We start from the raw sequence: 27,741 nt of genomic DNA on the forward strand, positions 1-27,741 counted from the left end.
TAGAAATAGATAAAGCAATCATGAAATTCATATGGAAAAATAAAAGACCCAGAATAGCAAAAACAACTCTAAGCAGGAAGTGTGAATCAGGCGGTATAGTGATACCAGACTTCAAACTATACTACAGAGCAATAGTAACAAAAACAGCATGGTACTGGTACCAAAACAGGCAGGTGGACCAATGGTTCAGAATAGAGGACACAGAGACCAATCCACAATATTACAACTATCTTATATTTGATAAAGGGGCTAAAAGCATGCAATGGAGGAAGGATAGCATCTTCAACAAATGGTGCTGGGAAAACTGGAAATCCATATGCAACAAAATGAAACTGAATCCCCTCCTCTCACCAGGCACAAATGGATCAAGGAGCTTGATATCAAATCAGAGACACTGCGTCTGATAGAAGAAAAAGTTGGCTCCGATCTACATACTGTGTGGTCGGGCTCCAAATTCCTCAATAGGACACCCATGGCACAAGAGTTAATAACTAGAATCAACAAATGGGACTTACTCAAACTAAAAAGTTTTTTCTCAGCAAGAGAAACAATAAGAGAGGTAAATAGGGAGCCTACATCCTGGGAACAAATCTTTACTCCTCACACTTCAGATAGAGCCCTAATATCCAGAGTATACAAAGAACTCAAAAAATTAAACAATAAGAAAACAACCCAATCAACAAATGAGCCAAGGACCTGAACAGACACTTCTCAGAGGAGGACATACAATCAATCAATAAGTACATGAAAAAATGCTCACCATCTCTAGCAGTCAGAGAAATGCAAATCAAAACCACCCTAAGATACCATCTCACTCCAGTAAGATTGGCAGCCATTATGAAGTCAAACAACAAGTGCTGGCGAGGATGTGGGGAAAAGGGTACACTTATACATTGCTGGTGGGACTGCAAATTGATGCGGCCAATCTGGAAAGCAGTATGGAGATTTCTTGGAAAGCTGGGAATGGAACCACCATTTGACCCAGCTATTCCCCTTCTCGGTCTATTCCCTAAAGACTTCAAAAGAGCATACTACAGGGACACTGCTACATCGATGTTCATAGCAGCACAATTCACAATAGCAAGACTGTGGAACCAACCTAGATGCCCTTCAAAAGATGAATGGATAAAAAAAAAAATGTGGCATTTATACACAATGGAGTATTACTCTGCATTAAAAAATGACAAAATCATGGAATTTGCAAGGAAATGGATGGCACTAGAGCAGATTATGTTAAGTGAAGCTAGCCAATCCCTAAAAAACAAATGCCAAATGTCTTCTTTGATATAAGGAGAGCAACTAAGAACAGAGTAGGGAGGAAGAGCATGAGAAGAAGATTAACATTAAACAGGGACAAGAGGTGGGAGGGAAAGGGAGAGAGAAGGGAAATTGCATGGAAATGGAAGGAGACCCTCAGGGGTATACAAAATTGCATACAAGAGGAAGTGAGGGGAAAGGGAAAAAAAACAAGGGGGAGAAATGAATTACAGTAGAGGGGGTAGAGAGAAAAGAGGGGAGGGGACGGGGGAGGGGGGATAGTAGAGGATAGGAAAGGTAGCAGAATACAACAGACACTAGTATAGCAATATGTAAAACAGTGGATGTGTAACCGATGTGATTCTGCAATCTATATACGGGGTTAAAATGGGAGCTCATAACCCACTTGAATCAAAGTGTGAAATGTGATATGTCAAGAGCTTTGTAATGTTTTGAACAACCAACAATAAAAATTTAAAAAAAAAATTTAAAAATCTTTGTCGTCTTTGAGTGCTGACTGTGGTGTGCTCGCACCAGCACCCAAGTGCCCAGTTGGACCCAGGGAGGAGCAGGTCTATTAGGGAGGGTCCTGGGGAGAGGCTGGTTCTCACTCTTGCCCTGGTGTGTACTGGGGGCAGCTCGGCAGTGAAGGAGAAGGGGCTTAGAGTCACGAGGCCACATGACTGCTGGCCTCCGGAGACCCAGCGTGGCGCAGAGTCCCCAGTGTCTCAGTCCTGTGTTCGAGTCGGTGTGGCTGCTGGCAGTGTCTTCCCCAGAACATAGAGTGCTTTCCTTCAGAGCTTAAACAAAATCAGCAAGTTAAATTAAAAGTGTGGTTTTTAAAAACTGATCTTATATTCCTATCACTCGGTTTCCCTTTTAAGACTTTTCGCTCTAATTAAACTGACAGCGCAGTGGTCCCGATTGAACGGTTTCCAGCTGCTTCCTCTTTGGAGCGCTAAAGCAGCAGGGAGCGAGTTTGTAAGTGGAGTGCTGAACCCGGCGCCACCAGCAGGGGGGCAGCCACGCAGGGATGGTCACACGGTGGAATATTATTGGGCAGTAGAGCGAGAATGTTATTGGGTGTTAAGCAAGTCAGTGAGACCTTTCTCTAAATAAAATATAAAATAGAGCTGGGGATGTGGTTCAGTGGTCAAGTGTCCCTGAGTTCAGTCCCCGGTACCTGCTCCCCCTCAAAACATAATAGGAAAAGACTGTTCAGGGCTACGGGATGGGGTTCCTTTTCTTTCTAAAACCAGATAGCATTGGTTGCATAATTCTGTGGATGTACTAAGTACTACTGAATTGTGCATTTCAAATGTGTGAATTTTATGATGTGTCAAAAAGCTGTTATAAGGGCTGGTTTGTAGCTCAGGGGTACAGCCTTGCCTCCATGTGTGAGGCCCTGGGTTTGATCCTCAACACCACATAACAGTAAATAAAATAAAGGTGTTGCATCCACGTGCAACTGAAATTATATATATATTTTATATATATGTGCACACACGCACACACAAACACACACACACACAAACACACACGAAGCTGTTATTTGAAGGTACTAGTGACAGCATGAAAATCAAGGTTCAGTTATTTTCTCCGTGATTTATTCAATGAAGTGAACCAAACAGCATCTGAAGAAGCTGCTGTAGTTCATCTGTCGTGGGGACCGATTGCCCCCGCCTTGTTCTCCCCTTTGTGGGAGAACCTAACAGTATCTACTTCTGGCGGAGCATTTCCCAGCCTGCAGAAGGTCTTATCCAAATATTTGAAAACCGTTAGAAGTTGCTGAAGCGGCCCCTTCGGCAGGGGACTGGAAGGCTGGACAACAGTGCTGACATTTTCATGATGCGGAAGGTCAGGCGCTCGGGGACTCTCGGCTGATTGGACAGTTCCACTCAGGCTGATCTCGAGTGACTGCAGAGATCAGTGTCACCCCCGAGTTCACTTCCTGAAATTCAGACCTGTGTTACATGGTCTTCCTGACTCTGGCAGATGCGAGGAAAGCCACCACGCTTGTCTCCCTGCCGTGCTCTGGCTCCTCTGAGTCTCTGTCCCTTGTCTGAAAGTTGTAGAAGGATTGGTCCTGGACCTGTCCCTCCTGTCTGAGCTCTTTGTACAGACAGCATTCCTTCTATTAAAAAAAAGGAGAATAGAAGTAACCTTAAATTTTTAAATATTTTCTCCTGAAGGAAATGACACTTCCCAAAGAAAAACTTGCATAGCTAGATTTATACCAAAATGAGGGAACGAACTGGGAAACAATTTGATGGGAGCCAAAAATTGAGCAGTTACTCAGTGGTTAGAAGTAAAACACCATATTTCATTACAACTCGGTGCCTCCCCCCATTTCTCAGACTCTTAGAAGGTGTTTTCTGGAAAGACTCAGAAATCGTGTATTCCAAAGTGTGTTCTGAAGAACCTCGGCTCTTTGACATGCCCTTGGGAAGTCCCGCTTGGGCACAGCCGCCTGGGAAGCCCAGACTGGGCCCTCCTGGGATTTGCTGTTTGCCTGAGTGTGGCAGAGGCATTCAGAAGCCTTTTGGCTAAAGCAAAAAGAAACTTAACCACTCAAACCGTGGCCCCCGCCACCGTACATTTCGCTTCCCTTTAAAAGTCAAAGAATTTTCCAGAGAACTGCATGGTCTCTGACTTGGTGGCGTCCAGGGCCATGCAAGCTAGTTTTCAAAAGCTGCAGATGGGAGCTGGGAGGCCCCTCCCTCACTGGCCAGCGGTTTCCAGCTACTTCATTCTGCCTGCTCTCCCGAGCGTCCAGCCCTGAGAGCGGAGCAGAGGGTGGCTGGGTTTGTTGTGCTTTAGCAGAATGAACTCTTGGTGAGTTTGTTAAAACAGGTCGGGGTTTAAGGCCTTCGGTGTTGGTGCGGCATTGGCGGACTCGCAGTGCTGGCTCATTTCTGCCTGGAGAGCTGTCTCCCCGTGGAGACTCCAAACGAGGTGTCAGCACTTCTGGGTCCGCATAAACAACCTGGCCAGCTTCTGCTAGCATTCTAGCGTTATTTTCCTCCTCGTGGTCATCTGTGGGCATCCTCCTGCCCCAGCCACCTGAGAGGGCTCTGACAGTGCAACCTCCTCTGGGCTTGCCACCCACCACCTCCGACCCAGCAGTGTCCAGACCCTCTGCAGATCAAGTGGCCCAGGGGTCGGGGGATCATCTGCTTGAGGTCTTCAGTAGAAAACATACAAGTTCTGATCCTTACATTCCAGTGACACCCTCCCCAAATTTGCTCAGAAGCACTTGGGTGACTTTAAGAAATAGATCCACAGGGCAGCGTGGCACACGCCTGGAATCCCAGGGGGCTCAGGAGGCTGAGGCAGGAGGATCGTGAGTTCATAGCCAGCCTCAGCAAAAGTGAGGAGCTGGCAACTCAGACCCTGTCTCTAAAAAAAAATAAAATTAAAATATGGCTGGGGATGTGACTCAGTGGTTGAGTGCCTCTGAGTTAAATCCCCAGTACCACCACCACCCCCCCAAAAAAGAAATACGGATCCCTGGATTGTATCCCAGAAACTGGGGTGTTTGAAAAGCAGCTCTGGGGGTCTGATTTGGGAACCACTGTAGTATATGGTAGCCACTGAGGCCTCTCCCTTCTGGTTCATTGGTAAGATGTTCCTGGGCGGGGCAGCAGTGCCCACAGAGGCCTGCACACTCCTGCTGTTTAGTTGGTGTTTGTAGACTGACAAGCCCCAGGGCGTGGGAGGTGGCCTTGTGCAAGTGTCAAGCCTATGGGACATTGGAGCAAAGCTGTTAGTCATCAGCAGGTTCTGTGGGTAGTCTGAGCTAGCCTAGAGTTAGAACAACAGGCAGTGTTTTAAAAAGAAGAGGGACTAAACAAAAGGTTGGTAGAGTCAGGAGTAATTAGGTTTTCATTAACTTCATTAACTAAGACAAACAGGTTTTTGTGTTCCGCATCTTCACACATGAATGTATGTGTTATTCACTGTACAGGTCAGTGGCTTGGCCCAAATACGTGTGAAACTATGGCCATTTTTCATTTCAAGAAATGTGTTTTTAAAAAGCTTTACTGGGTGACTTTGTTTGGTTTTGTTTTCCCAGAAACAAAGTTCATTCCTATTTTTGTTTTTAGGCATTTCTCTTTAAAACACGGATATTCTGGCAATAGATGAGAAACTGAAATAAAAACCAACTTCACTTACTATGTTAGGCAGCTATGGGAGGGGAGATTTTGCTGTTTTTTTTTTTTTTTCTTTTTCTAAATATGATTATTGTGAAAAACGTACACATATTCACTATAACCTCACTTCCTTTGAGGGGTTCAGGCCTCTGCGGTACCAAGCTTTCCAGGTTTGTGTTCAAGGTAAGTCATCCTATTCTGAAACTCATTCTAAAAATCTGAAAGTACAGAGCTATTTTTTTAAATTATTTTTAATCATTAGATTACTACTTCTCTGAATTTATTTATAAATTTTCATTATAAACCTTTGAATGTGAGTATGTCTAGTTCCCTGCGTGTTTTAACATTTCAGACCTCTGGATGTGACTTTGTGTCTTAGCTTGAAGTGGCATAGCACATGGCAGGAAGATACGAATTATTGTCATCTGCACCATCACCCACCGGCTGTGCGGGCATGGAGGGGGCATATGAGTAAAATTGAACTTTAATCACCTCTACCCCTAAAATAAAAAGTATGGATTTTAGTTTTTTGGCAAGCCTGAGGTGGGTGAATAGCACCCTTTTGGGGGTTAGATTTTAAATGCCTAATTGCATACTGTGCACGTGATTGTGTTGCCTTCAGTATGGCTTTTGACAAAAGTGAATGATTTAGTGGGAATTACCCAGACAATAAAAATTGCAGACAGACACTCTTCTCCCTGGTCTTTGCCCAGATTAGATTTGTGTGGTGGTCTCTTCAGGCCTGTGGACTTGTCGGGCCGTCCTCACATGCACCAGAACCAGGCAGTCCCCCTTGATTTCCTTGGCAGTGTTGAAAAGCACCAGCCTGCCTCCCCGCATGCTGCACCTGCTCAGAACAGTAGCTGACTGCGGAAACCTAACACCACGCTGAGAAAAGAGTTGGGAGTTAGATGTTTCCCTAATTGCTAAAGCCTGGTTTCTTTGAAGCCTCAAAATATATATGGAAATGGTCCTCTTACCCTAGTAAATGTCTCCTTTCATGCTTTGGTGAAAGTTTATACCACGTTGCAGCACATTATTGAAGGTCTGTAAAACTGAAGATAATCTTCATGGTCTCTCTAACACAGAACTGTACAGCATGCTGTAGATTGTGTGAGCAGAGACTGAGTAGAGCCCCTACCTGCCTGCACCAAGCTTTTGGTGTTCCCAGGATCACTTGTCCTTAGTAATGGGCTCAGGGACACGGAGCATTTTGCAGTGCCTGGGGTGGTCCTGCAGGATGATCCCTTGTGCTGTCCAGAACCCAGGAACACCCTCTGCAGGAAACACTGGTGGGGTCACAACCAATAAGCAACACACACCCCCATTAATTTAAGCAGCTTGGTCATTGACCATTAGCACAGAGCTGGTCACCTGTCACTTAGATTTCATTAGCACTCGTATCTCAACCTTGATGTAAAGATTATAGAGTTGGGCTGTTTATGAATCTGTACAAATTTCAAAATCAATTTGGTAATTTTTTTCTCACATTTGTAAAGTGAGAAAAAAATCCTCGTGTATGCCCAAATAAGACCTGGGGTCGTCGTCGTCTTCTTTTTTTTTTTTTTCGTTGTTGTTGTAGATGGACACTATGCCTTTACTTTATTCATTTATTTTTATGTGGTGCTGAGGATCGAATCCATGTAAGCAAGCCCTCTACCACTGAGCTACAACCCCAGCTCCTAGGGTCATCTTTTGTTGAGGCCAGAACTGAGCAGGAGAGGGAAATCCTCTTTGCTTCTTGGGCTGGTCCTACTGTGTGGTTTGCTGGGGATTCAACCCAGAACCTTCACCGATAGGCAGGTGGGCCTCTGAGCCCAGCCTCTCCTCCCCCCTCTGTGTGTACTGCAGTGCCAGAAAACCTCCAGTTGCTCCTCAGCCTTGCCACCTGTGTTGGGGGTTCGGTACCAGATGGCACAGTTTCCCGTGGATGTTGGAACATAGGTAAAGGATTTGTGGAACAACTTGTCCAACTAAAACTTGGCAGAATGGCCCGAGCTCTGCTGCTGCTGCTGCTGCTTCTGCTTGGGTGAAGTCGCGTGGTGAAGGTGTGGATGTGTGCACCTACATGTGGATGTGTGCACCTACATGGACCGGCTCGGCTTCATTTCTGAGTTCACCTTGGACATTGCTGGGTCATCACAGCTACCCTCAGTATAAAAGTATTCCTTATTCTGCTTGCCTTTTCAAAGGGTTGTGTGGACTTTTATCAAATATGAACCTGATTCAGAACATTTAAATAGTACATTTTAAGTTCCCATTCATTCCTGTTAATATGCTTTATTTATTTGCAAAATAATCTATCACTTTTTTATGGTGATTATTTGCTTTGCTTTGAGATGACACTTTCTCAGGGTCCTTGGTCTTAGGAGTGATCAGGACTTGGTCTGTTCCCTCCTTTGCCTCAAATCTGCCCTTTCCTTTTTGCCTTGACCAGGCAGGGGCTGTAGGTCTGCTGAGCTGGGGTTCCACTTCTGAATGGTTAGGGAAGGCGTAGCTGGGCGTCGGATGCATGGCATCTGGTCACATTGGATGTGACCAGGAGTCGCCTTTGTTGGAGTATTTAACTTCGCCGCTGGTTTGCGCCTCTCACATGTGTCCTGAGAACCATGATTGAGAGAGATGCTTGCTGGTTTTATGCTTCATAACAGCCTTTTTAAAAAAATAAATTATTGTCAGCAAGAAATGAAAGAAACTTAGGGTTTTATACTTTAATATGATTAAAGACTTTTAAAGCCTCTTTCATCTTGCTTTTCTGTAAACTTTAGTTCTTTTAATTTGTGGACTTGGGAAATCATCCTTTTATTGAACCTGGCAAGTTGCACCTCCCTCTGTCCCTGTCGGCTAGCTTCCGTGGCGTACCGCGTGTGTGTCCGTGTCTCCGCCATCGGAGTCTGGAATGTTCGGGGGAAATGGTTTTATGAAGACTGAGTGTCCCTGAAGTAGGAGCAGTGTTTGGCGAGCGCTGAATGCATGTGACACCACACGTGGACCTCTGTGAGCTGCCTCTGACCTTCTGCAGTTCCCATGTTGGGAAGGGGCCAGGTGGGGTGCCTCCCAGCTCTACTTCACCCAGTATCTCTCGGATGGGTGAGAAGCAAATATCATAACTTCAAGCGTTTCAGTTGCTGTGCGGCTCTGATGTTTCCCTGTGGGTAGTGCTGTAAAGTAGCCAGATTTGGTGTTTTCCACAAGTTTAGTAAATCTGGGTGAGGAATGTTCTAACTGCCTTGAGATTCATTTCGGCAACCTCCCGTCCCCTGGACCACCTCCTACTGTCTTACCCTCTCCTCCACCTCACCGCCCTCTTCTGTGCAGGTGGACTTCACATCTGCATTGATAGCATATGCACTGTTTTGCTTGCCACCATTTAAATTTGAGACACATCTTTCTCTGATTGTCCTATCTTCATATTTGCCATTTTAAAAATCTACCATGTTTGATGTGTCTCAGTCATTTCTTTCTTTTTCTTTTTTTGCTACTAAAGATTTGAACCCAGGGGCACTTAAGCACTGAGCAGCATCCCCACCCTTTTATTTTGTATTTTGAGACAAGATCTCACCAAGTTGCTTAGGGCCTTGCTCAGTTGCTGAGGCTGGCTTTGAACCTACGATCCTCCTGCCTCAGCCTCCTGAGCTGCTGAGATTACAGGCATGCACCACTGTGCCTGGCTCACCATTTCCTTCTTCAATGTTTAGGTGGTTTCTAACGTGGCCCAGACCTTCAGGCTTTACTCTGCCTCTGCTCTCTGTGCTGCTGTGGTGTGAACCTCGCCCCCGAGCCCTGGTGCCTCAGGAGCGCTGTCTGCCTCCCTTGGCATATGCAAGGGTCAGGAGGATGCGTGGAAAAATACTCTGCTGTTAGTTGTTTTTGTAGAAGAGCTGCTCAGACCTACATGCAGATGTGCTTTATGGAAGCAGAGTCACCTTGCCCTTGAACCCAGACTCTGCACTCTGGCTGTGTCGTGTTCTGTGACCAGCGTGAGAATGGATGTGGAAGAGGGACGTGAGGCTGCCACCCTGCCAAGTGGCTCTGCACCTGCACGGAGCCTCGGCGGTTGTCAGAAGAGTGCAGTCGGTTCACTGTTTCCATCTTGCTTTCCAGATCAATGTGCGGGTCACCACCATGGACGCGGAGCTGGAGTTCGCCATCCAGCCGAATACCACCGGGAAGCAGCTCTTCGATCAGGTCGGTCTCTGCTCTTGAGAGAGTCACTGTTTGAGGGCGGAAGTGGGGGTCGGGGACTTTTTGCAGCATCCAAATCCCTTTGCTGAGTGAATTGCCTCGGTTGGCTCACTTGAAGTAATAGGTTAGAAAGGTCTTTGGGAAGGTAAAATGCCACCCCAGCCTGCAGTAGCATTGCAAAACGCCTTTAAAGTTGGGAGATTTCTGTTAAATATTTATTAGTGATGTTAATTTCTATTACATTTAGTTTTTCCTGGTAGTAGCTGATTCAGATAAAATCTCATCTTAATAACTTAAGTCTTTCCGCCGTCAGGGTGAGACAGAAAATCATTATTTGGCATTGTTTCCATAGCTTTATGTCTCAGGCCAGTACACTTTCCCTGCAGAAAGCGGATAGGCCTGCCGGTCATAGTCGCTGTCAACTGTTCACCCTTGCCCTTGTAGTATTGAAAGCAGCCATGAACTTGGGAATGAATGAGTGTGGTGTATTCCAATAAAGCTATATAGGCACCCTGGATTTTCACGTGAGCCTCTCCACCCCCAACCATTTAAAAAATGGAAACCCATTCTTGACCCGAGGAAGCTCATGGGTCAGCTGAACAAGTAGCAGACCACAGGCCACAGCCCGCTGTCCCTGATTTCTTGAGAAACCCCCTTTTGCAGATGTGAACACTGTGGCCTAGCAGACACCTTAGGCTGGTTCCAGATGCACTGGCCCTGGCCCCTTGTTCGTTCTTCCTATTCTGTAGTGTGTTGTGATGGCTCATAACAAGGCACTCTGAACAGCAGGTCTCCACCTGTAGGCAGATCACGCTACAGGATGCTCATTTGGGGTTTAGGAGTCGTTTCAGCATGTTTTACTTGTCCCCTCAGATGGAACTGGGGTGGTACCTGTAGCTCTCACCTCGCGGGTGGTCTTGGAAAACCCAGTCCTCCCTCCCTGCCTTCCTTTGGCTCCTCTGCCTGATTTCACAGGGCAAGTGGCCCTGGGCGGTGGTGAGGGAAGTGCCTGAGGTGCCCTTGTGCCAGCCAGAGCTTGGGTCACTGGCAGGCCTGGCTACTCCCCGGCACCCGTGAGCTTCCTCGGGTCACAGAGGCTCTTTCTTGAAGGGACAGCACAGGTGCCTCCTGTTCCTGCACCTGCGGGGAATCTGGGGGCAATGGCAGAGTTTGACAGGAAGGGTGAGCTCCCCGGAGGCTGTGGTGCTTCTCTGTGGAAGGGTCCAGGCTCTGGGAGCAGGATCAGCTTTTCTGGGCTGAGTCAGCTCTGCTCAGGGGCAAGGATCCGGGGGCCCCAGGGCAGAGGTGAGTCGTGAGGCCCCTGAACCAAGCCTGCTTTCCTGAGGGCCCACAGTAGTGTTCTACACTCAAGCACCAGATTCAGAAATGGGAGGGACTGGCGACGGGGAAACCTGGGAGGAAGAATTGGGTGCATTTAGAGATTCCAGGTGGCTCCCAATGCTTGACCAGATCTCCAGTAAGCGAGTGCCAGGTAGTGTTGGTGGCCCTGCAATAAAGCCACTAGTGCCAGGGCATGCCCAGGCTGGCTTTGTAGGGGTGGTGACAGCCAGTCGCCATGATTATTGTCGTGTGTTTTGAGATTCTACCTGGGTCTGCTTCACCCAAAAAGGATAAAGATAATTTACTATTCTGGGTGAGGCTTGATTTAGGGCAAAAATCCAAAGGCTTCTCCTGGAAGATAATCCCAGAGTAAGCCAAGTGGAGCCAGCTGCACCCTGTGTGACTCGGTGCCTAGGACCTGACCCTGGGCAGTGCCCTGACTTCCAGTGGTGGCTCTACCTGCAGCCAGCATGTCCTTGGTCACCTGGGCACCAGTCCTCACCTCTGAGTAGTGGGGTTTCCAGCAAAAGTTTTTTTGGTTTTTTGTTTGTTTGTTTGTTTGTTAAAGCAGAGGATACACTAGAATAAGTGGCCAGACAAGACCTGGTTACCGAGAAGGGTCTGATGGGAAGCTGGTTCATGGGCCAGGCTGGTCAGTGAAAGCTGGCCTTGATGGAGCCAGGTGGGGGAGACTGGGGGAGTTGGTCTCCGTCCTCTCCATCCACCTGTCCTCACATGTCTTCTGCAGCAGCCTATCCCACTCAGCCTAGGCCCTGCAGTGAGTGGCGGTCAGTGGCTGAACTCCAGTCCAAAGCTCCGATTTGCTGGCCACTGACTAGGCAGAGTTGGGACTGGACGGCTGCTGCTGCACCTGCTGGAGGCGGGGGAGTGGCCCAGCTGTTGCTCAGAGTCTGTGAAGCCGACACATCCCTGCCTTTGCCTTCCAAACCTTCCACTCTAACCCTCTGAGGTGGGGGTGAGGGCTCGAACCCGTGGTTGACGGGTCTTTTTATCATGAGGCAAAGCGAAGGACCTGGAAGGCAGTTGTGAGGTTGGGAGGCGAGTGAGGAGGACCCATGGGATGGCTTTTAAAAAGCAATGAATAAAGTAAGGTTAGTTAATTCTAACTTGTCGTTTTGGGGAAACCATGGGGTAGGGTAGGACTTTGAAACAAAGACACCGAAGACCATTAAGCTGAAAAGAGAAGATTCCTCCAATAAAGAGTGCAGTAGTACTCAGCCATAAAGAAGAGTGAAAAAGGCATTTGCCGATAAACAGAGTGGAGAATATCATGCTACATGAAATAAGCCAGTCCCCAAAACCAAAGCCCGAATGTCCTCAGACACGCAGGTGCTAACATACAATAAGGGATAAGGGTGGAGCGTAGGGAAGGAAGTACTGTGGATTTAGACAAGGGGAATGAAGGGACGGGAGGAGGATGGGAACAGGAAAGATTATAGAATGAATAGGAAATAAATTTCCTGGGTCCTATATGAATTCACAACCAGGGTAATGCCTCGTCATGTACAAGCTCAGGAATGGGAAGTCATACTCCATGCATGTATAATATGTCAGGATACACTCTACTGTCACGCATATCTAAAAAGAACACATTTTTTAAAAGAATTTTTAAAAGTGCAGTAGGTCGGGGCAGCTAGGGACTAGTTTCAGCTGAGAGTGGGGATCTTGACATGGCTGCACAGGACGGCCTCAGATGCAGGAGGCTGTGGCCCTGAAAGTCCATGGCAAGCCTGATACAGGACAGGAGAGGATGGTCAGGAGATGGTCGGGGGACAGGAGATTCTCTTCAGCTGCTTTGGTCCACGCTGGGAGGATGAAATGGAAAGGCTGGGTGAGAGCAGGCACCTGCCCCGTCTGCAGGGCTTCCTTGTGCGACTTGGAAGCAGCCTCAGCCAATAAGGTGCTGGTCTGTGGGGAACAAGAAGTCAGCAGGACGGGATGGAGACCTGGTCTTTGCTCTCTGCGCTCATCTGCCATAACACAGGAGACACGGGGCTGCAGACACCTGGCAGGGAGCACTGTGGAAAAGTGCATCTCCTTCACTTTGTTCCACAGTGAAGAATTTTGAGTATAGTCCATCTGCCCTGTTTTGGGGGCAAGGGAGAGGATGAAGAGGTCAGCCCTTGTTAGCATTGAATGACCAGCATCTGGCCCCCTGAGGGTGAGGAAGCAGAGCTGGCTTTTATGTGAAATCTCAAGTTTTACTTTAAGCAAGGGCCCATGCGTGGCTTTGAGGGTGTTCCCTCCTCTTTCTCTTTAAACATGTTAGAAGCCATGTGTCTGAAGAATGCTAACCTTTTCCCTAAAGTTGTAGCACCATATCAAGGTTTTTAATCATATGCCAGAGCCACAGGACTCCTTTGATGGTGGTCAACACACCCAACTACCTCTGCTTTTGTTTCCAAGACACCCGTGAGAATCACCAGTCTGGGGCTCTCCCTGTCCGCTCCCCGGGAGACTTCTTTTCCTCGTGTTGTAGGGAATTTTTAAATATGAAGTCTTTGTGACCTAGGGTTGGGGTCCTAACTCAGCTGTATCAGAATTTCACATTTCTGGAGTCCTCAAGAATGCTAGTCACCACTACCCCCCCCCGCTCTCCCCCCAACCTCTGTGGTGACAGCTCACCTGGACACACCTGTCCCTGGTAGGCTATGGGTCCCATGGTGCATGTGCTCGCCACGGCCCAACCTGGTGATGTTCATTTGGGAAGCTCTGTGCAGAGCAAAAGGGCAGAGTGTGCGCTTAAAAATTTTAAAGATAACCCCTAATCGGGTCAGATTTATGTTAAAAATACATCATTCGTGGCTTTGGCATAATGAGTCTTTGGGCAACTGGTCCCTTGAGAAAGTGCTGCCAGTGGATTTGACCAAGCAGGCACCTTGGTTTCTTGCGGACCACTGGACACGCGGCCGACTGCTGGTCACTGTGGCCTGTTTAGGGGAGTTTCTCATGACCAGGCCTCTTGCTTGTTGTCTCGCAGGTGGTTAAGACCATCGGCCTCCGGGAAGTGTGGTACTTTGGCCTCCAGTATGTGGACAATAAAGGATTTCCCACCTGGTTGAAACTTGATAAAAAGGTAAGTCGGGGTTAACTGCTTACAGGCTAGTCACAGGATGTTGGTCCGCTTCGTTGACAATAAAGCTGGAGCACTTGAAGTCTTTTGTTTTTGTGTTCCTTTCTGTTTGTGTAAAAAGTTTTTACAGACAAAAAGGCTGCAGCCTTCCATTAAACAGGGATGTGGATCAGAAATTAGACTCTGCGTTCCTCCTCAGTGCCCCTTACTGGAGCAAGAGGAACGGTTCATTACCTAGCTTTTAGTTGACCTCAGTTTTTGTTTTTTTCCCCCAGTGAGATTGTTAATCTTAGAAACCATGAATCACCCACTATGTCGTAAGAACCTGTTATTGCTTTGTTTGAACCTGTGAGAGATTATCTGCCAACTCCAAAGATGGGATAATTCCACTAACAATTTTAAAGAGAAACAAAATGTATTTTCTTCAGATTCTTTGAAAACTCTGCTTTCTCCCAGCGTCCCTCCTCCCGTGTCACTGTAACAAGTCCAGGGTGGAGGTGTGTGCCATGGTCCCAGGCCAGATTAGCACCTGAGCACATTTCAAGATTGCAGGTCTGTGTCCTTGGGATTGATAGCATCATCCCTAGGAATGGGGGTTTTGGGGAGCAGCGTGGCAGCTCAGTGGGTTTCCAGTGGCATGTGAGTGCGCGCTGGTGCTCTTGACTGAACGTTTTTGTTTCTCATACTAAAATTGACTCTGAGAACAGATACTGTCGCTGGCCAAAGGCCCCCTTTTGAGCCCTTCCTTGTTCATCAGACAATGTTTGAAAAAGATGTTTGAAAGTGGCTTCTGCGACTATAATGAGATGTGGCCTCTGTCCTCCAGGTGTCTGCCCAGGAGGTCAGAAAGGAGAACCCCCTCCAGTTCAAGTTCCGGGCCAAGTTCTACCCTGAGGACGTGTCTGAGGAGCTCATCCAGGACATCACCCAGAAGCTGTTCTTCCTCCAGGTGAAGGAGGGGATTCTCAGCGACGAGATCTACTGTCCTCCTGAGACCGCGGTGCTCCTGGGATCCTACGCTGTGCAGGCCAAGTTCGGAGACTACAACAAGGAGATGCACAAGTCCGGGTACCTCAGCTCTGAGAGGCTGATCCCCCAAAGGTGAGCAGGGGGTGGCCTGGCCTGCGTGGTGGAAGTAGTGGTGTGAGAGGAAGCAGGGGACTCTATCAAGGTGAAGGCCCCGATGATTCCTGGAACACAGTGGGGAAGGCAAGCCCCCTCCCTCCTGGAATCTGACAGGTGACTTTTCCTGAGAGTTCTTGCAGCCAGGCACCTCATGACCAGCCTGCTTAGCTGTTCCTGGTATGTAATAATCTGGGCTCTGCTGAGCCTGTCTTTAGTCACCATTGGTCATAAAAATGACCCCTTTGGGAAGAAAAGGTCATTTTAAATAAAATACCTTTTTTAAAAAATTTTCCACCAGGACTGAGCTTGTCTCATTCCAAATGCTCAGGTTAATCCTCAAAGATAAAAATAACATGCATCAGAAAGCAGAAACAAATTGATGGTTTCGTTTGAAAGGACAGTCAGGGTTTGACCGTGTGTATGTCCTCCTCCTGCCACCCAGGGTCATGGACCAGCACAAACTCACCAGGGACCAGTGGGAGGACCGGATCCAGGTGTGGCACGCAGAACACCGTGGGATGCTCAAGTGAGTGCCAGCCCGGCGGCTCAACTCTGGGTGGCCTGGGCCTTCCTAGCTTGTCTTAGGGACTCCAGCCAGCGCTCTCAAGGAGGTCAGCCTCGCCAAGCCCCGGCCCAGGTGCTAGTGAAGTACTCCAGCTGGGGGAAGAGGGAGATTTGTTTTTCAATCAAGATCATGTGTTCTTGCCGGGGAGTGCAGTTTGATAAGGCTTCAGGTCTTAGAAGCTCTCCCTTTCTTTGTGGTAGAGAAAATCTTGTCAAAACTTCATCTCAGTCACAGGGAGCACTGCTCACCTGTAACCAGGGAGAGCATGGTGCTTCATCTCTCTGCTGGAGAGGTGCTGTTTACTCTGTTGATAAGGTCTTTGTCCTCAGAAGTGTGCATAAACAAGAACTCCAGATCCCAGGTAGAAATGCAGCAGTCAGAGAAGTGTGGGTGAAGCGTGAGGAGGGGCAGGGGTGTGTGGCTTTAAGGCAGTTCAGTGTAAGAAATGGCCAGATTCCCAGCCCTGGCACTGCTGCCCGAGCCCTGCACTCAGGCCCGACAGCAGCTCTGTCATTGTCCCAGCCTCACAGGTGTTGTGCTCCAAGGTTTCTGTCTGGCCCAAGAGTCTTTTGTTGGGGAAATCGACTCAAAGCCTGTAGCGATGGCTGCTAGGAGGGCAGGGCCCCCCCCAGAGCTCTGTGTGCACCCAGAAAAGGGTAAGGATTTTGTCTAGCAGTAGAATCGAGAAGAAAAATCCCTCTTCCCTGGAAGCAAGCAAGAGTCAGTTTTTCCAGTGTGGAGTGTATGGTGGTCAGCGTCCCGGACAGCAGGGACCTGTCAGACACTTCTTCCAAGCTGCCCGGGCCTTGCCGGCCTGCGCTCTGCCCACAGTTGTCAGCCCATCCTGCCTGACCGGCCTCAGTTCTTAGAGATTGGTGGGGGTTTAACTGGGATGTGGAGAGCGCCAGGGACGGTGTCTGTTTGCCTTCCATTAGGGACAGTGCCATGCTGGAGTACCTGAAGATCGCACAGGACCTGGAAATGTACGGAATCAACTACTTCGAGATCAAAAACAAGAAAGGAACAGACCTCTGGCTTGGAGTCGATGCCCTTGGACTAAATATTTATGAGAAAGATGATAAGTGAGTTGAAGTTTGTAAAGCCTTTGGCTGGCGGGGGTGGGGTTCCTGGAAGCAGGCGGGAAATGGCGGTTCTGTGGGGGTTAATTGTGAAGTAGTCGTTCAGCACTTGGCCTGGAGTGTGAAGCTTTAAAGCCTTTTGGACAGCGCTTGGCCTTCTAAGGTCAGCCCAGAGGTGCACATCCACCACTCTCCTGTGTGGTCTGCCAGCAGCACAGGTGTCAGGGAGGCTGGCGGCCTGTCTCTTCCTGCTGTGAGACAGTGGCTGCGGGAATACTCACCCCTCCAGCTCCTTGCCAGGTTCCGGCACACCCCAGGCTTCTCCCCCTGCTCCCTGGCCTGGGTGGACCCCTGGCTCAAGATGTGAGCTGATCTCAACAGAAATACTTCGTACTGTAATCAGACTCCGGAGAATTCTGTCGACAACAGCCTGTGTGTGTGCAAACGTGAGCTGGATCCTCTCCGCCTGCAGAAGGTGTCTGATTGTTCACAGGACTTTCATTGTCTATCGAGCAAAGTCCCAAAGTCTGCGAGTGCAGAGCAGCGTAAGGAGAGCTGCCCGGCGCAGGGAGAAGGCCTTCTGTTGCTGCGGGTGCCCTGGTCCCTGCCTTGGCCCACACAGGAAAGCATCAGACTTCAGTGGGGCGAGTGGTTCCCTGAGCTCAGAGAACAGGCCGAGGTTCTAGGTGCTTCTGTCCAGAAGCTTCCTGGATTTAAGGCATGGAAGGAAATCCCTTGGGAGACCAGAGAGGGGCTCCTTGCGTCCCTGCTCTGGGTGTCCCCTGATCCTCCTTCCTCTGAACGGCTCTTTAGCAGACCCTGTGGTGGCACCAGGCTCAGGGACTGGAGGGCAGCTGCAGCTCTGGCTGAGGAGGGGCCGGCAGCAGTGCTCCAGGGTCTCCATGCCCATGGCCTGTGTGTGAGAGAATGGCCCACAGACCCAGGGTGTGCTGGAGTCTCGCGACACACGTCACGGTTCCCACCCAGGCGCAGGCTGTCTCTATGGATGACGCTGTCCTCGCCTCTCACTGTGGCTCACCCCTGTCCTGTTCTCAGACCTCGCATCCCCCAGAACCTTCTCTGTGGAGTTGCTGAGGGGAGGGCAGGGGCACTGCCTTGGACAGATGACACGCACATAGTCGGTGGCTGGTCCAGCCCTGGGTATTCCTGCCACAGCCAGAGCACAGGTGTATGTCACTAGCAGGGCCTGCGCCCTGGTGCCAGAGTGTGGCCTGCGCACGGGTGAAGGCAGCCTCTGTCCCCTGGGAGGACTGGCACCCACAGAGATGGACGGCATTCATCACAACCCCAGGAACCCAGAGAGAGCTACTGAGGCTTGTGGCTGGCTCCCGGGCGTGTGGGCTACAGTGTTGTCAGAGAAACAAGGACAGAGGAGTGAGGGAGCCAGGCCGCGGTCCTTCCTGAGCTGAGGCCAGGCTCAGTTAGCGCAGCGTGCAACCAGCCATGCACAGAGCCAGAGAGAACCTCGCGTCCTCGTGGGAAACTGCCTCTGCCTTTGAACTTGTTTGTTGAATGGCTAGATTTTGTAACAGAGCCATGGCCAGGGCTGTCCAGACAGGTTTTTCAAGCTGCAATAAACAGACATAGGCAGGGACTTGCTGATGTCCGCTTGTGACCGGCCCAACCCGCGGAAATGCTCATTTCTCCCAGGTAGAGTCTGAGCTTTGTGCCCCCTCAGTCCTGCTCTTGCACCCCACCCAGCTCAGCAGCACAGTGGCAGCTCCCAAGTGAGCCTCTTTCCCCAAAGTCAGGGCCGGATGTTGGACACTTCGTCCCCTACCTTCTCCTCCTGACCTGGTGCTGACCAGGATCATGGCAGAGAGGTGTCCCCTAGGTCTCTCCACTGTGGATTCTGTCCTGGTCTTCGTAACTGACGAGTGTGTTACAGGAAGATACTGTGAAACTACGTAAATAGTTGTCTATTCCAGCATCCATCTGTGAGACTTCTATCAAATAATTATTATTGTGGTGTTTGAGAAACAGTAATTCTTAACCAGCACCTTTTTATATCCATTAGTCTGAATTCTGAGAAGCTAGTTTCTCTTCACCCTTTACTTAGTTATTTCTATTAATATGAACTCATGGATACTTATTTTAATCTTTGCGTTTGATCTCTTGGTAGTAGTATTTATTTCATTACTCAAATAGCTTGAGGTTTGGACTGTGGGAGCCCCTTGGAGTTGGTGCCTGTTCCTTTCCCTGTGACCTCATTGTTCACTGAGTACTTTCTTACCTCCTGGCACAAGGTGCTCCATGCTCATCCCATATATTCATGCTCCAGCCTTGGAAATGGCTATTGCTCCAAAAGCCTCTAAGCTGTTTTTGGGGAATCCCACCTTTTTTTTTTTTTTAATGTGTTTCCTAGCAGGGACACTTAAGATATAAATCCCATAGCAGTCTTCTGGGGACCATGTCCATGTTGTTTATATGATCTCTTAAGAGGAAAAAGAAGTCCTTGTAGGTTTTCATTTTCCAATGTGGTTGAGAATTAAAGGAAGTCCCTCAACTCAAAAGTGAGTCATAACTTTCATGTCGAGCCCTCATCTTGACACAGCAGTTATGCTCATGAGTGGCTGTGGGTCGTTATATGAGGTTCCAAAGTCTTAAAAGGACAAACTTTCCAGACATGGCAGAAAGCAGAGTCGGGAGGCCCAGGGAGCCCACCCCTGGAAGGACAGATGCCTCTCAAGCTCTTGCCACCCAAGTCTTTGGGGACAAGAAGCTGTTTTGAGAGCTGTGTAAAGATGGGAGCCAGAGACCAGAGCTGGCCTGCTGGAGTCCCAGGAGCTGGGGAGTGGCCTGGCCCACGGCTGTGGCGCGGGCAGCAGCCACCTGGCGCTCTGCTCAGCCACCGCATGTTGCACTTAAGTTTGGGGAAAGGGCTGCAAGGCAGCAGCTGCCACCTGGTGTCCTTTCCACATAAGGCGGATGTGGCTGAAGACGGTGGCAAGACCAGGCCATAACTCAAGTTCCTCTGCAGACTGAATTACACCTCGAAAAATTCTGTATTCCACCCGCAACGATAAAACAACAGAACAAGCTCTCTGCGTGTCTGTGTGCTCTGAGACCTCTTAGCCAGCTGTGCGAGCTTCCGAGACAGCCGTGGCAAGGATGTGTCTCAGAAAGCCGTGGCGGGGAAACCAGGGGGCAAAGCAGTGGCCTGTGTCCTGCCTTGCTCAGCAGGTGCACCCCACTGCTGTGCCCACGAAACTGCTCAGAGCCTCTTGCAGCCCTCAGAGGCCACCTGCTGCCTTGCCCTGGCTCACGTTGCCACAGTAAGACCTGCGTCACCATCAGTCTTGCTGAAACCTCTTGGCAAGCAAGGAAGCGTCCCCACCCCTGCTATTTCTGCTGAAAGTTGGACCATGGGAAAGGACAGGGTTTGATTGCAGTGTTTGGTGGCTTGGGCTTGTCCTTCCAGATTGGCATTTTCTGTGACTGTTGAGAGTGGGGGCGAGGTGGGAGGCAAGCGGCAGCCCACTGTGGCCTCAGACCCGTGGGCTTTTCTGGGAGTGCTCATGAGAAGGCTGGCGTTCGGGTCAGCATTGGAATGGCGTTGGTGGAGGACATCGTGGGGCTTTTCGTGCAGTCTCGGGTCATCCTGGGAGTTGGAGGGTGACACAGGGCCGTGTCTGGCCAGCCAGGAGAACGGGTCTCACTAGGAGGATAACCTAAGGCAGACCTCGCACCAGGCCCCGTTCCCGTCAGCAGGCAGCACTCTGCCTGACTGGTTTCATAAAGTGAAGCAATAGCTCGGTAGCTTCAAGACGCAGAAAGAAGAATTTGTGTGGCGAAGAGACTGTGCGATGAGGGGCAGGAGGCAGCCGGCCTGGGTGGGAGGAGGAGGGAGGCCGCCCAAGGACCATTTGCTGAGAGTTCGCCTCAGGTGGCTCTGGGGTGCCGAGTAGAGGGTGGGGTTGACGTAGTGGACAGTGGGAGTGTCCACTGGGAATCAATCTCCAGCAGACTGAAGGAGAGGCGTGTAGGATGGAGGTGTGGGGAGGGAGAAGGTCAAACAAAGGCCTGCGAGGCCTGGGTAGGACCCGCAGCTGCTTGCAGGACCCTCAGCCCTGGGGAGTGGATCCACTCTGATGCCAAAACTGAGGTAAACTAAAAGAAATGGGGGCATAACCAGCTTTGTGCTTTCTGAAACCCAACTTACGTCAAAACTAGACGGCCAGCCTCTCCCAGTCCAGGCATCCACAGACACAGCCCTCTAACCACCTGCCTCTTCTGTTTTCAACCTCAGGTTGACACCAAAGATTGGCTTCCCCTGGAGTGAAATCAGGAACATCTCTTTCAATGACAAGAAGTTTGTCATTAAGCCCATCGACAAGAAAGCACCTGTAAGTTCACATGAATTGTGCACCGGTTGCTGCTTGTCATTCTGACAGCTAAAATAAGTTCTCGGGAATACCCAGATGTCTCTGTGTGCCAAGGAGCAGTGATGCTCAGAATTCCCTGTCACCGAGGGCCAGGATCCTGGGCTGAGTGCTGTCCACTGCAGCTGGAGGTTACTGTGTAGACGAGGTGTCTGCCAAAAGCTAGACGCCTGTAACCCCGAAGTTTTCTCACTCTCTTTGTTCCTTACAGAGAACAGGGCAGTTCTGAATTGTGAACTTTTGATAAATGATGAAAACTTTCCCCAAACTTGGGTTTCTGTCTGGGCACGCCTGGCTTGTGAAATGTGTTGCCACAGAGAGTGCCTGCAGACTGGGTGTGGACGTTGGGGAGGGGGTCTCATCGGCTTCTCCCCAGTACGGCTGGAGGGCAGGTGGTGACTGCCATCTGAACGGCCAGATTGTGGCTTTCAGAGCTTCCCTGGAGTCCCCAAGTTAAAATCCCAAACATACCCAAAGCATTGCTGTTCGCCAGGATATGGGGATAGGGATAAAGATTTTATGTGCTAATCAGAAATCTGATTCTTAAAAAAAGAAAGAGCCACTTGAAAAAATTTGTTACCCTCCTTAGAGCCTGCTCTGAATTTTACCAAAATTATGGGTTGGACAGGATTTTGTGTTCTCATGTCCTTGTTGTTCCCTAGTCAGTTTTTTTAGAGGTGGGCGTGGGTCCTGGTCCAGGCCTGGGACGTCTGTCGAGCTTCTCAGGAATGGCATCACTTAACAGTGGCAAGCCACTTGGAATTCTCCACGTCGTGTTACTGTCAAATTACTGTTCCCCACGTAGGACTTAGTTGAGCGTAATTTAAAATCAGCAGGTCTTGACATTGTGAAAGTATTTTCTTCCTTATTGAAATGTTTCCTGCTGTTTGTAAACTCTTGACTCTCGCTCCGTAGGTAGCTTTGCAGTTCTTTAAAATTAAACCAGTATTTAATACAGACTGTCAGGCTCTATGGTAACAGTTCACACTAACATGCAACCTCGCCAGCTGAGGGTCAGAGGGTACCCACGTTAGCTGTGAGATTGGCTTAGGTAGAAGAGCAAGAAAATTGTGACGTTTCACAGAAGATTGCTGCCTACCCCGTGGGGAACTTCTGATTTCCAGATCATGGTATTTAGAAATTCAGCTGACAGGGCAGAAGCTCTCGATAGGCTAGATCGTTCCAGTGTTTAGCACGCGCGCGCATGTGTGTGGTATGTGTGCATTTTTAATTTGGTCTAAGCTTAGCTTTTGAAAAGCTGAAGAACATTACATAGTTATGAAACACCAAGCAGAGGGGACAACTTTGCATCTGGTTTAGTTGGCGACGTAGATTCAGTACAGAATTGCTCTCAGTGAAGCTTCAGTTACAAAGAAGGGAAAGGCCTGTTGCTGCAGCCCTCTCTGCGCCAGGTACCCAGGCCATTGGCCGTCACAGGGAAGCCAGGTTCCAGGGCAGAGAGCAGTAAAGCCAGGCAGATGCTGGGCTTCCTGGTGGAGATCATAAGCTGCAGCTATGAGGAAAAGTCACACAGCTCTGCAGATGGAGACGGAGGGGAGGGCAGGTCAGGTGGGGAGACCTCACTGGGGCATTGGGAGCCTCTGCACCACCAGGGCTGCCTATCCTTAGTCTTTCACTTTGGGCAAAACAAAGCCAAATTTTCAAATTTCAACCTTTACATAAAAGAGAGCAGAAACCCCAAAGGTCAAGGAGGCTCAGGCCTCATCTAGTGTGACCTCACCCTGGCATTTTCTGCAGGGAACTCACAGAGCCTGCCCTTAGGGACCAGGCAGCTCCTTTTTATAAGCCAACTTCTCCCTCTGCCAAGTTGCAGTGGGGCAGAGCTTGGGCTCAGGTAGGGCCTGCAGACCTGCCACGCTCAGCCTGCCCACGTGGCCTGTGGGGGGAGATATCCACACTTCCTCCAGAGCAGGGCCTCTTGTCCTGCAGCTCTCGGGCCACTGTTAACAGCCGCAAAGGATACCCACCCAAGCCAGGTGAGGTGCACACCTGTAATTCCAGCAGCTCAGGAGGCAAGGCAGGAGGACTGCAAGTTTGAGGCCAATCTCAGAAACTTAGTGAGGCCCTAAGTAACTTAGTGAGACCTGTCTCAAAATGAAAAGGGCTAGGGATGTGGCTCAGTGGTTAAGCACCCCTGGGTTCAAGCTCCAGTACCAAAAAAAGAAAAAAATGTCCACCCAGCCTTGCACTTGGTGCTTTCAGGAGCCCCACTGACCAGGTGCCCCGCCCCTGCCCATCCTAGGTCTTGGGGCCACACCAGAGAGTGGAGACTAGCCTCTTGGCAGAGTTTCTGGAAGTCCTGTCAAGGCTTCTATCCCCACCACCTTTCCCTGGTCGGATCCAGAAGGTCTTGTATCCCTTTTTTTTTCGGGCACACTCATGCCTGTTTCCATTTTTAGGGTGTGAGCCCTCTGCCAGTTGAGAAAGCCTGCTGTGGTTTTGCATCAGGAGGCACGGTCTAGGGACTTGGACTGAGAAACCTTGAAGTGTGGTTTTTATTTTCACTGGAAGTCAGCAACTGGCTTCCTTCAAAGGCAGTGGGAGGACTTCCCTGTCACCCGGTCCCTTGGCCCTCTGGGCAGCACACACCCGAGTGTGTTCCAGCAGCTACAGAACCTTTCTCCAAGGCGGGTGGGAGAGTTCTCGGGTTCACCTGCAGCTCTGACCTTGAATCCTTTCAGTGGATTTTTTTCTGAAGGGTGGCTGTAGCTGCGTTTCTTTGCAAATACTTCTGAGTCTCAGTAGGAATCTGTTTGGGCAGTGTGCCTCGGAAGCCATAATGCAGGGTTGTTTTCTCTTGTGTAATAAGAGATAGGTGGGTAATAAAAATTCCTGCTTCTCCCAGCTCTGGACTCCTCCCTGGGAAACCCGATGACTTAATAACAAATGTGTGAAACCCCGGGGAGCCCCACCCAGGAAGTTCAGGGGCTCTGGGGCTTGGCCTCTGCCTCTCACCCAGGTTTTCTGGAGCCAGGGACAGAGGAGCTAACTGAGCTCTTCTCGGGTGTTGCTTGGCTGGTCCAGCTTGCTCTGTAGGCCTCTGATGTCACTGTGAGGCGTGTCATGGTGCTGCTTGGTTTCAACCCCTTCCCCTGTTCCAGACAGCAGGATCTGAATGCCAGGGACCTGTGGCTCCGAGGATGCTGACGGAGCATTTGAAATGCTTACTGTAAGAGTTTCCAAACTGTGCCCTCCTCTGGCCCCTTAGTCATAGCGGGAACGAGGAATGGGAACTGGGATGGCCTCTGTCCCCCTCTCTGGAGCCTGGCAGGGTAGCAGGTATGTGAGGCACCGAGCATTGGAGAGCGGCCGCTTGGCGGTCTGCCACTTTCATTGTGCCACATGCTATTCTAAGTCCCCTTGTATAGTGGTTGGGTCTTCTTGGGGGTTCATTAGGCCCTATCCTCCCCATTTCGTGTTGACGCTGAGGCTGGGGGATGCAGTAGCCTGCTCAGGTTGTGGGGCTCAGGTGTGGCTGTGTGCGTCAGGCAGCTGCCCCGCAGCAGAGCTTGCTCACCCCCAGGGATTTTTTGAGTGCTGGTTTGGTCCGGGGGAGGCGGGGGAGAGGGGAGAGGAGTGAACACCAGCCCTGTTCCTGGGAGTGGATGGTCTAACAGGAGCAGGATCCCGGACGAGTCAGTGGGTGACGTGATGGCATGTTGTGGGAGCCCCCTGCACCCAGTAGGGCAGGCACAGCAGCAGAGTGGGGCTTCTTGGGTTGGAATTGATGATGACACTGTGATCAGAAGGAGGCTCTCGGGTATGAAAGATGCACCCAGCTGCCTGTGGGGGTTGTGCTGCGAGGCTGGGGCGTGCGCACGCTTAGAAACCTGGAGGAGGGCAGGGTGGCGACTGGCGCACGTGCTCACAGAATGGGAGGCAAAGGCTGTGGCAGAGGATACAGGAGACTCAGGGAACGTTGAGGCCATCCAGGCAAGAAAGGGTAAGGGCGCATGGTGACGGCAGCTGTGGGACTGGAGAGGACAGACACCAGAGGTGGGGCACAGATGGCAGTGGCCTCTCCTTGGAGTAGCTGCCCAGGCTGGGAGTTCAGTGTGTGTGCAGAGACACGCGTACACAGGTGCACCCGGACACACTCCTACTTGTTTCAGAGAACTTGTTCCTGGCACTGGGAATGTACATTTCTGGCCCCTACTTTCTGTCATGTTTATCCTTTTAGAAAAGGTTCCACGACTTCATGAAGCGTGGCTGGTGGGTGCCACCAGAGCATCCCTGAGTCACGTTGTCCCATCTGTCTTGCAGGACTTTGTGTTCTATGCCCCCCGGCTGAGAATCAACAAGCGGATCCTGCAGCTCTGCATGGGGAACCACGAGCTGTACATGCGCCGCAGGAAGCCGGACACCATCGAGGTGCAGCAGATGAAGGCGCAGGCGCGGGAGGAGAAGCACCAGAAGCAGTTGGAGCGGTGAGCGGCGTCTTGGGGCAGGGACCATGGCTCCACAGCTGGCCTGCCAGGACGTGGTGCCTGTCGGGTGACCCCCACGTGGCCATGCCCTCCGTGGCCAGCAGAGCCTGGTGGCACAACCTGCTGCAGGCCTGGGCAGTGCCAGCCAGCGTTAGCGCTGAGGGCCGAGGGCCGCAGGGAACCGTCCCTGGGATCTGGGATCTGCTTCCCCGGCCTTCTCACACACCGTCCTGACAGCGGCAGCGCCCCTTCTCTCGGGGCCTGAGACAGCAGCTAGCAGCTGCATGGGAAGCCCGCCTCATTCGCCCGCCTGGGCCTGCGGGGCCTAACGCTCCTGTGCTTGTTCCCCTCCCTCAACCAGGCAGCAGTTGGAAACTGAGAAGAAGAGGAGGGAGACGGTTGAGCGGGAGAAGGAGCAGATGCTGCGGGAGAAGGAGGAGCTGATGCTGCGCCTGCAGGACTATGAGCAGAAGACCAGGAGGGCCGAGAAAGGTCAGCTGGCGTCCTGGCCACCCAGGCTGGCTGTCCCCGCACACAGCTGGGGGAGCCTTCCAGAGTGTCTCAGTTTAACATGGTACCCCAAAACAGCCTGATCAGAGAAACGACCCACTTGGTTCCCTCCTGTGCTGGTCGTTTTAATTTTCCCAGAGTCCCTTGAGATGAGGTCGCTGTCAGCCTATGGTGGCAGCCTGGGCGTGGCAGAGCCGTGCTGCAGTGCTCCCAGCCTCTTGACTCCACCAAGGCCACCTGTGAAGGCCAGACCCCTCAGCACAGCCCCGGTGGCTCAGAACACAGCTTGGCTGTCAGAGTCCCCCATGCTCCTGACCAGCCCTGCCCCGGAGGGCTCTTGGTGTGGCAGGGAGATGGCTGTGTTCGCTGGCAGCCTGGAAAGACTGGAGGGGAATTGGCTGTTATAGCAAGTGCCAAGGCGGTGACACTGAGGATCGTGGTGCCGCAGGGCGCAAGGGTCGGACCCAGCCGGGCCGGTGTCTGACCTCTCGGCAGTGGTCTCTAACTGTGTGGAGGAAGTTGTGTGGAAACATGACGGAGTGAGCCTGAGACCTCCCAGGGGACAGCTGGCCACCTGTGACTCATCCCGGGCCCGTGGTCCTGGGAATGGCTTCCACCCAGATCTCCCTCCACCCACCCTGGGTGGGAATGGAGAGTAGGACTCTGGTCCCTGGCCTGGGGTTGGAACGGCTCTGGCTTCATATTCCCTGCAGAACTCAATGACCAGATCCAGAGAGCCCTCCAGCTGGAGGACGAAAGGAAGCGAGCCCAGGAGGAGGCTGAGCGACTGGAGGCTGACCGCGTGGCTGCGCTCAGGGCCAAGGAGGAGCTGGAGAGACAGGCGGCCGATCAGATAAAGAGCCAGGAGCAGCTGGTAGGGATTGCCTGGGTTTCAAGATGCTGAATTATAGAGGGGCTGCTTCTGGGGATCGAAAAAGCAACACCTGCCTTGTAACGACTCTTCCCTGGGACCGTAATCGGATCTACCGGAGGCGTGTAGCAGCCACCGGGGAGGGAGCTAGGGACTTGCTGTCATCTGTGCCCAGTCAGGGAAGTGGACATGGGCGTGGGTGTCTGGAGTCCCACACAGACACAGGTCAGCTCGGATGAGCCCTGCTGACCCCGGGGAGCGGGAGGGATGCAGTGTGTCACCGCAGAGGCCTTTCACCAACACATGTAAATGTCGGCAAGTGGCCGCTCAGAGGATTTCAGAAGCCGCTTGGCGCCGCCTTCCCTTCCAGGCTGCGGAGCTCGCCGAGTACACTGCCAAGATTGCCCTCCTGGAGGAGGCGCGGAGGCGCAAGGAGGACGAGGTTGAGGAGTGGCAGCACCGGGTGAGTCTGTGCCTCGGAATCCTGCCTGTTGTGGCCCGCAGTGGGTTAGGAGAGTCCAGCTTGACCCCCAGGTCGCATTAGAAGCTCCTGGGACATTTTGCATCCTTGGCCAGCACCTGCTGTGCTGCTGAAGCAGAGATCCACAGGAGTGGGCTTGGCCTGTACACCAGTGTGTGCAGCTGCTGGATCAACCTGCTAGTCCACTCCATTACTGCCCCGCCCTCTGAGCTGCTCACCACGATCAGA

At 51.0% G+C, this 27,741-nt stretch overlaps 1 protein-coding gene across 2 annotated transcripts in view; it reads left to right on the top strand.

The window, feature by feature from the left end:
- Positions 1-27,741, top strand: part of Ezr (ezrin) — a 47,697-nt gene that overhangs the window by 17,007 nt on the left and 2,949 nt on the right. For both annotated transcript variants that reach the window (XM_076858077.2, XM_076858076.2), the window contains exons 3-12: positions 9,516-9,599; positions 13,939-14,034; positions 14,858-15,132; positions 15,599-15,682; positions 16,657-16,803; positions 21,071-21,167; positions 25,488-25,651; positions 26,013-26,143; positions 26,875-27,035; positions 27,403-27,495. In XM_076858077.2, coding sequence (XP_076714192.1) covers positions 9,516-9,599; positions 13,939-14,034; positions 14,858-15,132; positions 15,599-15,682; positions 16,657-16,803; positions 21,071-21,167; positions 25,488-25,651; positions 26,013-26,143; positions 26,875-27,035; positions 27,403-27,495 — 1,332 coding nt within the window. The remainder of the gene's footprint in view (positions 1-9,515; positions 9,600-13,938; positions 14,035-14,857; positions 15,133-15,598; positions 15,683-16,656; positions 16,804-21,070; positions 21,168-25,487; positions 25,652-26,012; positions 26,144-26,874; positions 27,036-27,402; positions 27,496-27,741) is intronic.

Source organism: Callospermophilus lateralis, chromosome 6 (assembly GCF_048772815.1).
Source record: "Callospermophilus lateralis isolate mCalLat2 chromosome 6, mCalLat2.hap1, whole genome shotgun sequence".
In the NCBI taxonomy this organism is placed as follows: Eukaryota; Metazoa; Chordata; class Mammalia; order Rodentia; family Sciuridae; genus Callospermophilus; species Callospermophilus lateralis.